General features: G+C 36.4%; 1 protein-coding gene across 3 annotated transcripts in view; it reads right to left on the bottom strand.

The window, feature by feature from the left end:
• Window positions 1-6,761: 6,761 nt before the first annotated feature.
• Window positions 6,762-15,261, bottom strand: part of LOC143254229 (uncharacterized) — a 66,854-nt gene continuing 58,354 nt past the window's right edge. For 2 of the 3 annotated variants that reach the window (XM_076509030.1, XM_076509031.1), the window contains exons 3-4: window positions 14,250-14,305; window positions 6,762-7,701 (exon numbers count right to left, since the gene is read on the bottom strand). In XM_076509030.1, the coding sequence (XP_076365145.1) occupies window positions 7,229-7,701; window positions 14,250-14,304 (528 nt within the window). In that variant the 5' untranslated portion in view covers window position 14,305 and the 3' untranslated portion in view covers window positions 6,762-7,228. The remainder of the gene's footprint in view (window positions 7,702-14,249; window positions 14,306-15,261) is intronic. The other variant, XM_076509032.1, reaches the window with a different exon arrangement.

Below are 15,261 nucleotides of genomic sequence, written 5' to 3'. Positions count from 1 at the left end.
CAATACTGATCATATCATGCTAAACTGGTAGCGTAGATTAACAACCAACCAACTATCTGTTCAATAAACTTACGATAGCTAAATACTATATCAATAAGTGTACAAACCACCGCTCTGATACAGAACAATAAGAATATTTAATATCATATAGAATTATCCAGAAACAACACACACTGCTGAGCCTAACGAATAATAAACACTGGTGGTTTGAACATACACACACGATCCGGCATGGCCAAGTTTGTTAAGGAGTTCGACTCGTAATCCGAGGGACCCGGGTTCGAATCCCGGTTGCACCAAGCATACTCGCCCTTTCAGCCGTGGGGGTGTTATAATGTTATGGTCAATCCAATTATTCGTTGCTAAAAGAGTAGCCCAAGAGTTGGCGATAGGTGGTGATGACTAGCTACTTTCCCTCTAGTCTTACACTGCTAAATTAGGGACGGCTAGCGCGGATAGCCCTCGAGTAGCTTTGCGCGAAATTCAAAAACAAAACAAACATACACAAAGCTATCGAAAGTCTACGCAGCGACATCTTCGTTGCATTACAACATCGAAAAAAACATTTGTTACCCTTCGCTTTCAGAGCAGAGCTGTTTCTGGGACAAATATAACATGTTTAAGTTTCAGGAAGTAAAAACATTTCAACATCTAAGAACAGAAAGCTTTAGATGCAAGAAATATTTCAATATATGATAAATGAATATTAGGTGATAAGAACGTTAAACACCCGAAAAAGAGAGCCTATCAAAGTTTCTAAAGAAGAAAGTTTTAAGTTTTAAAAATGTTTCAGTAGCTGAAAAAAATGGAGCTTTAAATGCTAAAAATCTTGAAACATCCAATAAACTGAGCTTTCGGTGCTAAAATGTTTCAGTTCCTGAATAATGGAGCCTTAGGTGTTAAAAACAACGTTTCAGGACCTGAAAGGGGAAGTCATGAGTGTTTACAATGTTTGAATGCTGAACACATTGCAGAATATTGATTGATTCCTGTTCGAAAAAAACACAGTGGAACTTCTAGCAATTTCCTTCTAGACGTCGCTGCTGAAAGTTTCATCGCAAAATGTGTTATTATGAAATAATTATTGTGAGTAGTCGTAAACATAAACATCTAGTTGGATTACTAACTAGGCGCGAGTGAACATTTACAACACAGGTGCAAATTACATATAGTAAAAAAACAACAACAACAAGAGGTTCTTGTTTGAAATGTTTGTTTGTTTGTTTCTAAATTTCGCGCAAAATTACACGAGAGTGATCTGCGCTAGCCGTCCCTAATTTAGCAGTGTAAGACTACAGGAAAGGCAGCTAGTCATCATCACCCACCGCCAAATCTTAGGCTACTTTTTTACCAACGAATAGTGAGATTGGTTACATATTATAACGTCTCCACGGCTGAAAGGGCGAGTATGTTTTGGTGTGATTGTGATTCGAACCCACGATCCTCAGATTACAAGTCGAGCACCCGATCCACCTGAAATGAGAGATCTTGAAGGATAACTTCATTGCTCTCAAGTTCCTTTCGAAAATAAATATGTTTTGGTTATCAATATGTTAGGACTACTTTGCTGCTCCCATAACCTTTCTATTAAAATACCTCAGCTTTGAAGACCTGCGTTGCAGGATCACTCTGTTACCTTTTATGTTACTGTTTAAAGAACAATATTCAAGGTTGGGTATGTCAGCTCATTTTGTCACCTATCACGTTTTTTTTTTTAATTTCGCACAATAGTACTTGGGAGCTATCCGTGCTAGCCGTCCCTAATTTAGCAGTGTAAGACTAGAGGGAAGGCAGCTAGTCATCACCACCCACCGCCAACTCTTGGGGTACTCTTTTACCAACGAATAGTGGGATTGACTGTCACATTATAACGCCCCCTTGACTGAAAGGGCGAGCATGTTTGGTGCGACCGGGATTCGAACCCGCGACTCTCAGATTACGAGTCGAACGCCTTAACTCCTCTGGCTATGCCGGGCCATATCACATCTTCGTTTAAAGAACAGTATTCAAAGTTGAGTATACTGGGTCACTTTGTTGCCTTTCAAGTCTTTGTTTATAGAACAATATTTAAGGTTGGGTCATGTTGTTACCTTTCAAGTCTTTGTTTAAAGAAAAGTATTCAAAGTTGGGTATGCTGGATCACTTTGTTACCTATCAAGTCTTGTTTAAGGAACAATATTCAACGTTGAGTGTGCTGAGTCATTTTGTTGTCCTCGGAACCGTTTTTAACCTTACAACTCATAATCACTTCGCTATTCTTAGATTCCCTTTAAACAAACAGTAAACTTTGAAAATTTATATATGAAGATTATTTTACTGTAATTATATCAGTTTGTGGAAGTATAGACTTTGAAGATCTTAATCTCACAATCCCATTACTGTCCTCTTCTGTTAAAGTTTATGACCTTTTGAAGCTCCCTCCATATTTTACGATCACTTTACTTCCAAGGTCATTGGAAAAACTTTTATTTTTCATTAGTAGTTTTTGAAATGTTTAGTATTGATGTAGTAGGATCATTTTCTAGATATCTGTTTAAAGTACTAAATTTGAAGATTTATATTTCGGGATTACTTTCTAGGCCTATGTTTTAAGGACTAAATTTGAAGATTTATATTTCGGGATTACTTTCTAGGCCTATGTTTCAAGCATTAAATTTGAATAGTTATATTTCGGGATTACTTTCTAGGCCTATGTTTCAAGCACTAAATTTGAAGATTTATATTTCGGGATTACTTTCTAGGCCTATGTTTCAAGCACTAAATTTGAAGATTTATATTTCGGGATTACTTTCTAGGCCTATGTTTCAAGCACTAAATTTGAAGATTTATATTTCGGGATTACTTTCTAGGCCTATGTTTCAAGCACTAAATTTGAAGATTTATATTTCGGGATTACTTTCTAGGCCTATGTTTCAAGCACTAAATTTGAAGATTTATATTTGGGGATGACTTTCGACGTTCTTGTTTAAAGTACTAACTTCTGGATCACTTTCTTATTACTTTTCGCACAGCGTGAAGTTTGAAACAGGTATATCAAAGAAACACCTTGTTCTTAATGTTTCGAGGTGAGTCACATATATTTCCATCTTAACAATTTACTCTCCCCTCCTCAGTGGGTGGAACAAAGTGACAACATTTATTGAGTGTCATATTTGACTTCATGTATTTTCTGAAAGGTTGAGTTAATACACAGGTTATATGTAAAGTTCCGATCGAGTAAAGGGCATTTTCTAAACCACACGTGTATCTGTGTTCGCGAGTGAGGTGCGTTTCATTAACTTACCACATAAACTGTACCTGTAAATAAGGTTGCGAATAAAATCATTTTATCACCTACAACGTATAAAACACACCTCTAGGTACATTTGTAAACAAAGGGTACTGCATGAACTTCGCCACATAAAACACACCTCTAGGTACGTTCGAGAACAAAGAACGCTTTACTACCCGCATCGTATAAAACACACCTTTAAAGCACGTGTTTTAACAAGTACGTGCAAGAGACCCTGGTCAATGTGGATGTTGAATTACAGTCGAGTTTCCTTTACATATTTAACAACTTAAAATCTGTTTTATGATATTGTTTATTACGTCTAGATTTATATTAATAGATAAGCTTAGTTAATGTATTTCTTAGTCGTTTTCGAACGATATTCTATAGTTTATTACAGATTATCGATTTTCGAAAGAAATATTAAACCTTGTTGTTGGAGCTACTGTATCGCGTACGTCATATGTATGTGTGTGTATTAAAAGCAAAGCTGAGTAATAGGTTATCTGCGCTGTACTCACAGTGGAGATCAATTCTCGAATTTTAATATCATAAGTCCTGGAGAATCCGCTGGTAGAGGGATATATAGATTAATAATATGGGTTAGTTTTCACAAAATTGTTGAATGAAAAGAAATCGTCTCACTAAGTGGTACAGAAAATTAAAATACTTTGATAAATCCGAAGTTTAAAATGTTATTAGACAAGTGCACTATTTATGTCAATGGAAGTTTAGTAATAGTTCAGAAGTCCGTTATTTTCGCACTAGGGGCATCAGCAAATAAAGTTAAGTCAGACAATGGGTGACACCACTGCAAATTCTGTAGTGTAGGTTTAGCAAACAGTTTATTCTTTATTCATTAACAAAATGAGACCTTTCGTACAACACCAAGACTCACTCAACCGGCTGCGATAAATGGGCGCTGCACGAACAAGTGTTAAGGTACGATTGTTTGTTTATTTGGGATTAAGCACAAAGCTGCACAAAGGGTTATGTATGCTCTGCTCATGAAAGGTATCGAAATCCATTTTCTAGCGGTGCGAGCCCGCAGATATGCCGCTGTGCCACCAGGGGGCGTTACGGTGGATTGAGAAAATGAGGAAAATTGTTTGGTTTTCTTGTAGCAAAGCCACCTCGGGCTATCTGCTGAGCCCACCGAGAGGAATCGAACCCCTAATTTTAGCGTTGTAATTCCGTAGACTTACTGCTGTACTAGCGGGGGCCATGAAGGTAATTACTATCGGTACGATGTAGGTGAGTTAGACAGCACAATAAGGGCAAAAAATATTATTATTGGATAATATACATTGTTTCCATAAAATGTATTTAAAATGAACTCTTGATTGTCTCCCAATAGATATTTTTAAATATTTTTGTAAAAAAACAACTAACGTGTTAAAATATATATTAGAAAAATTCAAATTAATGTACATAACACACCGAGACCGATATTACGTGTAAAATATGTAATATTAAAATTCTTCTGTTTAAAATTTCTTGAATATATGTTGACCTGATGTTATCACAGAAATACGTGGAGTTGTTTAGGTGTTTGTCCTCTCCCTAATCATTTCTTCGTTTTACTTCATTCACTGATATTATAAGCTTGGATGGAACTAGCATGTGACAAGCTCTCGTGTTTCATGCACTCTCGTGACGTTAAAATAATATTTTTAATATTAAATCAAGCCTTTCCGATATGTATGAATTTAAAACTCGGCACATGTAATATTATGTTATAGATTTTATTTCTACTCATAGGAAAAAGAAACAAAGAAATATTTGGTTTTTATCTTGAGAAATAATAATCTAAGCACTTTTTTTTATATTTTCCTTTTCTTTAAAGAAACATAAAACTTTAGGGAAATTCGATTTCACAACACAACAAAAGTGAGAGAATAGAAAACTGGTTGTTTGTTAACATTTGCTCTTTTAGATTATGTAGTAATGAAGTATTGCGCAATATTATTTAACGATAAAATTAATAAACTCTAATTAATTCCAATTAGCGGGAAATTAATGTACAGAAGCAGTTAATAATCCATTTATTACATCGGTTAGACGCTTTTGTTTTCAGAAATTATTGACAAACCAACAATTATAAAGTAAATATAATTTATCTTCTACTCGCACTTGTCTTTGAATCGCAAGGCTTATATAGGCTTGTTCCTTTGGAACATTTATTTTTACTGGAGTATTTATGTTTCAAAGATCTCTAGTACATCATAGACGAAGAAACCATGTAGATGCGAGGGTGAAGGCCATCATTATGTACCTTTGGTTAGTGAGATGAACATCTCCTATACGTCCGCGTTTTACCTTATATTTTTGAAATTACTTCAGGTATAGTTTAGCAATTGCACATTTTATGGGGACCATAACCCTTGATTCTATTAGTTCTCCTACGCATTTTACTTCCCCCTCTTCTTTGCTTCCTTCTCCACCTGTGTGTAGTATCAAAAATAAAACATTTTTGATACTTTGTTCTTGGTAAAATAGTATATTGTCTCAATACGTCCAATCAGAGATTTTTTTCACGATAGCTCGTGAAATTCTGACGCATATGAAATGATCTTAATTCAGTTTATTGTTAAAGGGTTACAGTAGTTAAATCACGGGATAGTTATTAGTTAATAACAATGTTCAGTTAGTTTCTAAACAAACAAAAACGAATTATTCGATCAGTTGAAAGAATTTTGAATATCTCTGAAACTGAACAATTAAAGGTGAAACAAAACTGATAAAGGTACATGATAGATGGTTCTGTGTCATCGTCGAAGAACCCAAACACTAAATTAACAAAATACGTTGCTACGTGAAAAGTCAGCCAAGAATGCATCTACGCTACACGTACAAACACGTAAAGAACGAGTTATAGACCGTACAACCATATTATACATCAGTAGGAATGTACTGGCAAACATTAAAGACGGCTTACAATCTATGTCTAACACAGAGAGCTGGGGCTGGCACAAACACAGGGGCACAGACCGTCTAGAATAGAGAATTAATATCAATGGGGGTTTCTGAAGAATGGATTATATGATATATATTTATACATATAAATTATTTGTTACTTTCTAGACAAATATCGGATTGCTTATTTAACTAATCTCAAAATATAAGCACTTTTTTTCACGATGACGTGAAGCCCACTTGATGTAAAAACGTATTCTGAAGATGGCTGATATAGGTATTAAAACGTCAATTAGAATGAAAGCATAGGACAACGTTTCGACCTTTTCAGGTCATCTTCAGGCTAACAAAGACAGTTTGAAACCGTTCAGCAACGGTAAATTTCAAACCTTCTTTTGTTAATCTGGAAATGATCAAAGAAGGTCGAAACGTAGTTTTGTACTTTCATTCTAATTGAAGTTTTAATACCCATAACAGCCATCTTTAGAACTCATAAATACCTTCTTCAAAGCGTGAACCGTTCTTGGCACTCTCTGAAAGTTAGAGCTCAATTCTATCTCCTTCTAACAGTCAATTAGAAGTAAAAATCGGATAATTTTATTTTTGAATCGTAAGGCTAACTCCTCACTAGTGTTACTATGTGTTTAAACACAGCTTCAAATGATAAGTTGTTACATGTGTGTTTGATCTTGATGCTAAAATTAAACAAATGTCTGTCATTGTAGGTGGCGCTATCCGCGCTTTGCTGGCTGGTTTTAGTTACAAATATAGAAGATAGGAGAGAACGCACTGATTGCACCCAGTGTTTAAGCGCCAGCTGCTACGTATAAGCCTTTGTAAAAGTGTCTGTGCAGTCACTTCTCGCGAGAAGATGATGTTATATTTTACTTTAGTTGGTTCTCAAATTAGGTAATAATCACATTCAGCTAATTTCTTTTACCACTCTCAACTACTCAATGGCTGCTTCTAAATGTGTATTTCAAAGCGGTACAAAAGTTGTTAGCCCATAGGAGGGTGGTCAACTAATTCTTCACCCACTATTTAGAGAGCTGTGGTTCGTAAACGCTGGTCATTTATTTGTACAACAAGAGACTTGATATCTTCTGCGCTTTTGACCTTGCGTGGAATGCCTTGTTCGACGAACAAAGATGACCGATTATACTGGTTTCCAACGAACACCGAATTCTGTCTTGGCCTGGACCGTTGCGTCGAATATCCGGGGACAGAACTCATCCACGGAAGTTCTCGTTCCAAGAAGGACGACGTCTCCGCCATATTCATCCGTGGGGGTTTTGGGATGGTGGAGTTGTAGGGCGGGCTTCTGTATTCTGGCTGGTACGGCTCTAACATTCGTATCTTACCCCACTTGTTGAAAAACAGAAGAATAACGGCCACCCACACCACGAGGACCAGGACGACGATCACTATTTCTTCTTCATGGACCTCAAAACTTCCGTTATACACTGCTTTCGATTGATCTTCCGTTTGGGGGACTTCCGGTTTACTCTCATTTCCTGCGAAAGAAAGTTACAAAATAAAAACTAAATAATAATATATTTTTAAAATACATTTTTCTGAAGCAGTTATGCACACACACACACACACACACACACACACTCAGTTGTTTACGAGACTGTGACTTTGTTGGTTATAGATCCTTACATGATTCACGTAAAACATATCAAGCATGCAAAAGTATTTTCTGACTACAATAATATCCCCTCGGACGAAAAGCAAACGTTCGCCATTCTGTTTCTGTCGACCCCACTGATCTGAAATTTATATCTCAAAATTAAATATACTTTTTTCATGTATTTCAATGGTATGTTACTGACCGTTAGGGTCAGGTGGTTAGGACTACTCGAATCTCCGTCCCCACAAACACCCTTTTAGCCATGAGGGCGTCATAATGTGACGGTAAAAGAGTATCCCAAGAGTTGAGGGTGGGTAGTGATGACTAGTTGCGTTCCCTCTAGTCTTTCACTGCTAAATTAGGACGGCTAGCGAAGATAGCTCTCGTGTATTTTCGCGCGAAATTCAAAACAAATCAAACTGACCGGTGGTTAATAAGCTAGCTTGTCCTTCTGACGTAACATGGTAAAATATGTTGACGCTACCTCAAGCGAATAAATCGGTAATTTGAAAGTTAAATAAAGGACCAAAACTGTCTCAATAAAACAGAGTGAACAACAGTTACAACCACGATTGTAAAAAATCAGGGTTGAACTAAAATACGTCCAAACTCACAGGGTATAATATTATACTTACTTTTGTGAACTTATAAAACAAAATCGTCTCATTGTAAAAGTGGTTATAGTCAGTATCCATGTTGCAGGAGGAATAAAATGACCAAACCTACTCGATATCCGAGAATGTGGATGGCTAACCAGAAGCAGAATTCCTTTTGCAAAGTTGCCCAATCCACAAGATACCCAAGGAAGACACTGGTTAATCAAAAGCGGCATGGCATCCTAAGTTAAAGGCTGTCTGAACCTTTCGACATCTGAGAAGAGACCTAAATCATTAAAAGTATGATATAATACCCTACTTTTAAATTAAAAGATGACCAAATGAAGTCCAAACCGGACACCAGTAAAAAGTTTATCTACAAAACGGAAAAAGTACGTTGGAAAATACGGTGCTTCCATCCAGAGGGCGAAGGACATGTTTTTGAAGAATGGGCAATTCCACCTACAGGACGAAAGATATAGGCTGGAAAGATAGATAATTCCATCCATAGGTCATAAATCTAACAATTATATAAAGGTTTTCGTGTTCACCAAATGGATGTCTCCAAGTCAGATATAATACGCAAATCACGCGCAAAAATGACGTAAAATAAAAAACAACAAAACATTATAATACTAAAGGAAACTATCGAAAACAACAACAACATTGTTTCGAACCCCTCCTGACTGCTACTTTAAATTCTTAGTTACTGACAAGTGACTGTAGTTATGCAGTATACTGGTATACTATACAGGTTTTCATGGTGGTTTCTTTTTCTCGCAAGAAGAACAAATTCAGGGAGATTAACCCAAAAGTATAGTATTGGAGAAATATCAGTTAGTGAATTAAACAATAATAAAACGTCAGCAGAAGGTTAACCGAAATGTGTTTGTTGCTGTTCCAGACCTTTCAGCCATCTTGGGCCCGGCATGGCCAAGCGTGTTAAGGCGTTCGACTCGTAATCCGAGGGTCGCGGGTTCGATTCCCGGTCGCGCCAAAATGCTCGCCCTTTCAGCCGTGGGGGCGTTATAATGTTACATTCAATCCCACTATTCGAGGGTAAAAAGAGTAGCCCAAGAGTTGGCGGTGGGTGGTGATGACTTGCTGCTTTCCCTCTAGTGCTACACTGCTAAATTAGGGACGGCTAGCACAGATAGCCCCCGAGTCAAAACAAACAAACAAACAAACAAACAATTCAACCATCTTTCTTTCGGAAAAAAAACTGTTTTTTTTATTATTTTTTTAAGCGTGGCTATAATGCTGTAAAGCTTTGACTCATGAACTTTTTTTCATTTAACAAAAACTGAAGTTAAAGAAACGTGGTCAGGATAAAAGAACTTACAGTAGCATCAGATACAAAGTATTAACAATAAATAACTCTAACATACCCTCGTTAAATACCAGTTTAAGGAAAAAAAAACCAACGGTTTAAAGTTATCATGACAAACAAAAAATTAACACATTCTTTAATTTATGTTGTGCATAATGGTGCATAAAATACATTTTAATACTAGTAATAAATACCCTTATAATGTCAAATTTGTTATTTTTCTTTAATTGGTGTGTGTGTGTGTTTTTTTTTTCTTTTAGCAAAGCCACAAAGGCTATCTGCTCAGCCCACCGAGGGGAATCGAACCCCTGATTTTAGCGTTGTAATCCTTAATTGGACACGAAACGTTTCACAATACAATTCTTTCAACAATAAACTTTACTACTTAATATATCAATGGTTCACCATATAAATGGACGTTATAGATTCGATTGGAATTTATTACCGAAGTTATTTGAAGATTTGTACTGTCAGTAACGGTTTTATTAAATAAAATAAAGATACATGTGGTATTATAAGACCGTTTATTTCTAGTTAAAAACAAACCCAACAAAAACATGGTTTATAAAGCAGGTAATCCTCTTGCGTTTAGGTTTCTATTTATTCATCGTTTAAACTGGTTACTAAAATAACGTCTTTCTTGAGAATAAATGACAGAGACACGTCATGGAACAAAGACAACAACGTGCCCAGGTTTTAGTTAAACGAAGCAGTGTAGCTTTATTCAACAAAGATAGGGGTGGTCAATTAGTGAAGATAAGAACTACTTCCCTTATCTAAGACATCTTGAAGTGATTGGATGTGTCGAGAGTTTAATCACCAGCTGTAAATGACACGATGATCGCCAGTTTCTGCTGAGCCACTCAGTATGCACATGCTAGATTATAGGCTTGAAGCCTTGTTACGTCACGCAAGTGTTTTTTAAGAGAGTCACTTACTGAACAGTACACTCTTGTGGCAGTCTCAGAAGTTATAGAATCCAAAACTCTGTGTGTGGTAAGTAAGCAGAATCACGCCTTTCTTTAAATAAGAAGCTCATATGAGATTGGTGGTATCAGATGAGGTTCGAATATCCATATTGTCCGTCAAGTCGTTAAAAAGTTACTGAAAAGTTAACCATCCAACATGTTCGTTAGGTTTAGAGCCAAACCACCGTAGGTGAAATATAGCGCTCGGAATAAGCATTGAAACACTGTCGTAGAGTTTACATTTAGTCTAACCAAATATAGTCTGAGGATGAATACACACACACACGTATTTCTTAATATCTTCATTTAGCGACTTTTTAGAATAATTCTCACACAAAATCGACGTGATTTAAGTTTCGAGTTTCAACAACAGAGAATGCGGTTTTGAGAGAACGAATGTTTACTGTGACCGAAGTTAAAGCCAACAAATCATGTTGCAGTCACGTGACATAACACATCAAGTAAAACTGAAGGAAGTATAAGAAACAGACGACGTTTCCTTCTGCTAAGTTTCCTGGCTCGTGATGTAAGTTACTTTCCCATTCTGTTGTGAGTGAGGGCTAGCAGTCGCTGCTAAGTATTGTCGTTGCTTCCTGCTGCTCCCGAAAAAGCCTTCACAACAAATTACTATTGATCATAATGACACAGCGGGACAAGTTTGAAACCGTAACTTACATACATTCGCGTAATCCAGTTATGCGTGTAGCTTCCGAAAATATCAAAAGTATGCTATTAGTAAGAATTTACGGTAATATAAATCTTCCGCTAAGAGGATAAATATGAAAGAAATTAATTACGCAGGAAACGACAGTGAAAATGCACTCTTCCAAATAGAACGAATAATTTTAAATCAGTAGAAAATAATGAGGTTTTTACGTTTCGGTCCAATAAACCGTACTGTAATGTGTTTGGAACATAGTGTACAGCATCAAGAGTCTCCATAGTTTTAGAGAAAGTTTAGGTTGAAACATATAAGAGTGTGCAGTAGAGGACGTCCAACGAAAATAAATGTTTCTTTCAAATGCATGTCCCATAACTATTCACTTGAATACTGTAAGTAACATCTACAGTTAAACATCTGTGAATGTGTTCGGATAGAAAACCCTACATTATTACGATCCTTTATATGTTAACCCTTTCACGGTTCTTTATACGTTAACCCTTTCATGGTTCTTTATACACGTTAACCCTTTCACGGTTCTTTATACGTTAACCCTTTCATGGTTCTTTATACACGTTAACCCTTTCACGGTTCTTTATACGCTAACCCTTTCATGGTTCTTTATACGTTAACCCTTTCATGGATCTTTATACGTTAACCCTTTCATGGTTCTTTATACACGTTAACCCTTTCACGGTTCTTTATACGTTAACCCTTTCACGGTTCTTTATATGTTAACCCTTTCACGGTTCTTTATACGTTAACCCTTTCACGGTTCTTTATACACGTTAACCCTTTCACGGTTCTTTATACGTTAACCCTTTCATGGTTCTTTATACACGTTAACCCTTTCATACGTTAACCCTTTCATGGTTTTATACGTTAACCCTTTCACGGTTCTTTATACACGTTAACCCTTTCACGGTTCTTTATACGTTAACCCTTTCACGGTTCTTTATACACGTTAACCCTTTCACGGTTCTTTATACGTTAACCCTTTCATGGTTCTTTATACACGTTAACCCTTTCACGGTTCTTTATACGTTAACCCTTTCATGGTTCTTTATACGTTAACCCTTTCACGGTTCTTTATATGTTAACCCTTTCACGGTTCTTTATACGTTAACCCTTTCATGGTTCTTTATACACGTTAACCCTTTCACGGTTCTTTATACATTAAAAGGTTTGAAACTTAAATAATTTAACTGAATAAATAAATTTCGTTTTCCATTGAACACAAATCTAGGCAAGGGGTTAGTTATCTATGCGCTCACCAGGGGTTTAGAAACAAAGTTTGTTTTGACCCCCCAGTGGCTCAGCGGTATGTTTGCGGACTTACAATACTAAAAACCGGGTTTCGATACCCGTGGAAGGTAGAACACAGATAGCCCATTGTGTAGCTTTGTGCTTATTTCAAAACAACAACAACAACCAAGTGTTTAACGTCATAAGCGCGCGCACACACACACTAATAGCTAAGTCACAGGAAGGCAAATAAGTGAAAACTTTAACTACTGTCAGTAATAATCGAAATTTACCAGTTATATATATTATAAAAAAAACAAAATATAAACACATTTATTTTTAAAATGTTTACAGTGACGTCATATTATTTTCACATGGCGTGGAACTACGCTAAAATGAAGTAATGTTAAGCCAACATAGAATAATGTTAGTCAGTCAACAGTATCCTCTGCCAACTGTTGGGCTACTATTGTCATACCGAATAGTGGGATTTGACCGTCATTCTTATAACGCAACACAGGCCTAAACTACGCAGAATTTTTTTTTTGGGGGGAGGGTACACAGACAACATTACTTCAACTCCTCTGTGCGGCCACTAGGTCACACTTATACATACAGTTATCACGTGTTAACCTCTTAGTTACCGTTTTGTATACCGTAATAATATGAAGTACTCGAACCCAGATAATATAATCTCATCTTTAACATCATCTTTGTCAATGTCATTAAGAACCAGAAAGTACTGAATTCTGGGTAACACAAACCAATCAAAGTAAAACTAACACGTTACCGTTTATTAGCTATGCCATTCTCACCACTAAATAACAGTTTAGATGTCACCAACACGACGAAACTGAATTCTGGGTTGGTTAATTTTTTTTTTAGATTGAGTACATTTTTTTGTATCATAAATTAATTTTTGGTGCCCTCTCCTACTTGATGAGATATGAACACATTTTACCAATACCTCTAATATTATCAAACCTTGAAACGTCCACAACTCTTGAGCTATTCTTATCCGAGTAATTAACGAGATTCAATTGTCACTCGACTCGTAATCCGAGGGTCGCGGGTTCGAATCCCTGTCAAACCAAACATGCTCGCCCTTTCAGCCGTGGGGGAGTTATAATGTGACGATCAATCCCACTATTCGTTGGTAAAAGAGTAGTCCAATAGTTGGCGGTGGGTGGTGATGACTAGCTGCCTTTCCTCTAGTCTTGCACTACTAAATTAGGACGGTTAGCACTAGCGCAGATAGCCCTCGTGTAGCTTTGCGCGAAATTCAAAACAATCAAACAAACTCACAGCGTATAAACGGCCCTCAAGCACGGAATGCGTTTTTACGGTAATGAAATGCGGATTTAGAATTATCGGATTCTTACTCCGGGCCAGACAACAAATTAACCACGGCCCTCCATTTTTTAATAACATTTTACATGTTATATTAAAATTACGTTATAATTTGAAATAAACATAACATAGCACAATGTTTAAGGACAAAAAGGACTTGTTTGTCCATCTCGACTGTCCCATCCTATAAGCCAAACTAAAAACTATTAAATTAATTCATTAAAAAAAATTAAAGCCAGATCTTATTATGATATATCTATCAAGCTTTCTAAAACTCACTCAAATTCACTGCTTCCACAACATCCAGAGGCAACGCATTCCAAAGATCAACCATCCTGTTAAAAGAAAATAACTGTCTTAGCTGAAGATAACTTCTACCCTGCCAAAATTTATACTTGTGTGTCCTAGTCCCACTGTTCTCACTGTTAAGTATCAAACAATGTGATTAATCGACATCATCAATTCCATTTACAATCTTAAACACTTTAATCGGACCTGCTCTAACTCATCTTGTTTCATTCTAGTAACCCTTTTCTGAGACCTTTCCAAACATTCAATGTAAAGAACCGAAGACTGAACACAATATGCAAAATGTGGCTTAACCAGTGTCCTATACAACTAAATTATAACCTCTTTATACTTTTATCCAATATTTCTGTGGACACAACATAAAATCCTAGGTAGCCTGTCTCTAGCAACAACACTCTACTTGGATGGTTTAAAGTTTGATCGAGTATTAGATCAAGATCCTTTCCTCTCATGACACCATCCAAGTTATAATTCAAATTATGATAACCCATATGCATTATCTTACATTAAGACTCATCTGCCATTTATTTTTCCAACTCACTGAATGAACTAAATCCTTTTTGTAAATTAGTAGCATCCTCTTCACAACCAGCAACACTCAAGACCTTAAATCATCAGCAAACTTATTAATCATTCTGGCATCTACGTCATTAATGTAAATCAAAAAGAGCAAAGGTCCTAAGATTGAGCCCTGAGGTACCCCACTTGTGACATTGATCAAGTTTGACTGAACTTCATTTATACCTTCTGCTTTCTTCCATCAAGCCACTCTTCTATCCAATTATTTAAATTATCCAAGACACACACACATATAGAGATAAGTTTCTTGTGTGTGTAGGACTGTATCATTGTATTCACGTTTGTTATGTAGTAATGATTCCATGTTGATGTTTAGTTATCTGGAAAATTAAGGGTCTTTGGTGTTGTTCTTCAGAGAGGGGTCCCGAACTAAAAGCACATGACAAATCTGTTCTAAGGACCC

The sequence above is a fragment of the Tachypleus tridentatus genome, chromosome 6 (genome assembly GCF_004210375.1).
Source record: "Tachypleus tridentatus isolate NWPU-2018 chromosome 6, ASM421037v1, whole genome shotgun sequence".
In the NCBI taxonomy this organism is placed as follows: Eukaryota; Metazoa; Arthropoda; class Merostomata; order Xiphosura; family Limulidae; genus Tachypleus; species Tachypleus tridentatus.
The sequence above is the reverse complement of the archived record's forward strand: the minus strand, read 5'-3'. Positions and strand labels throughout refer to the sequence as shown.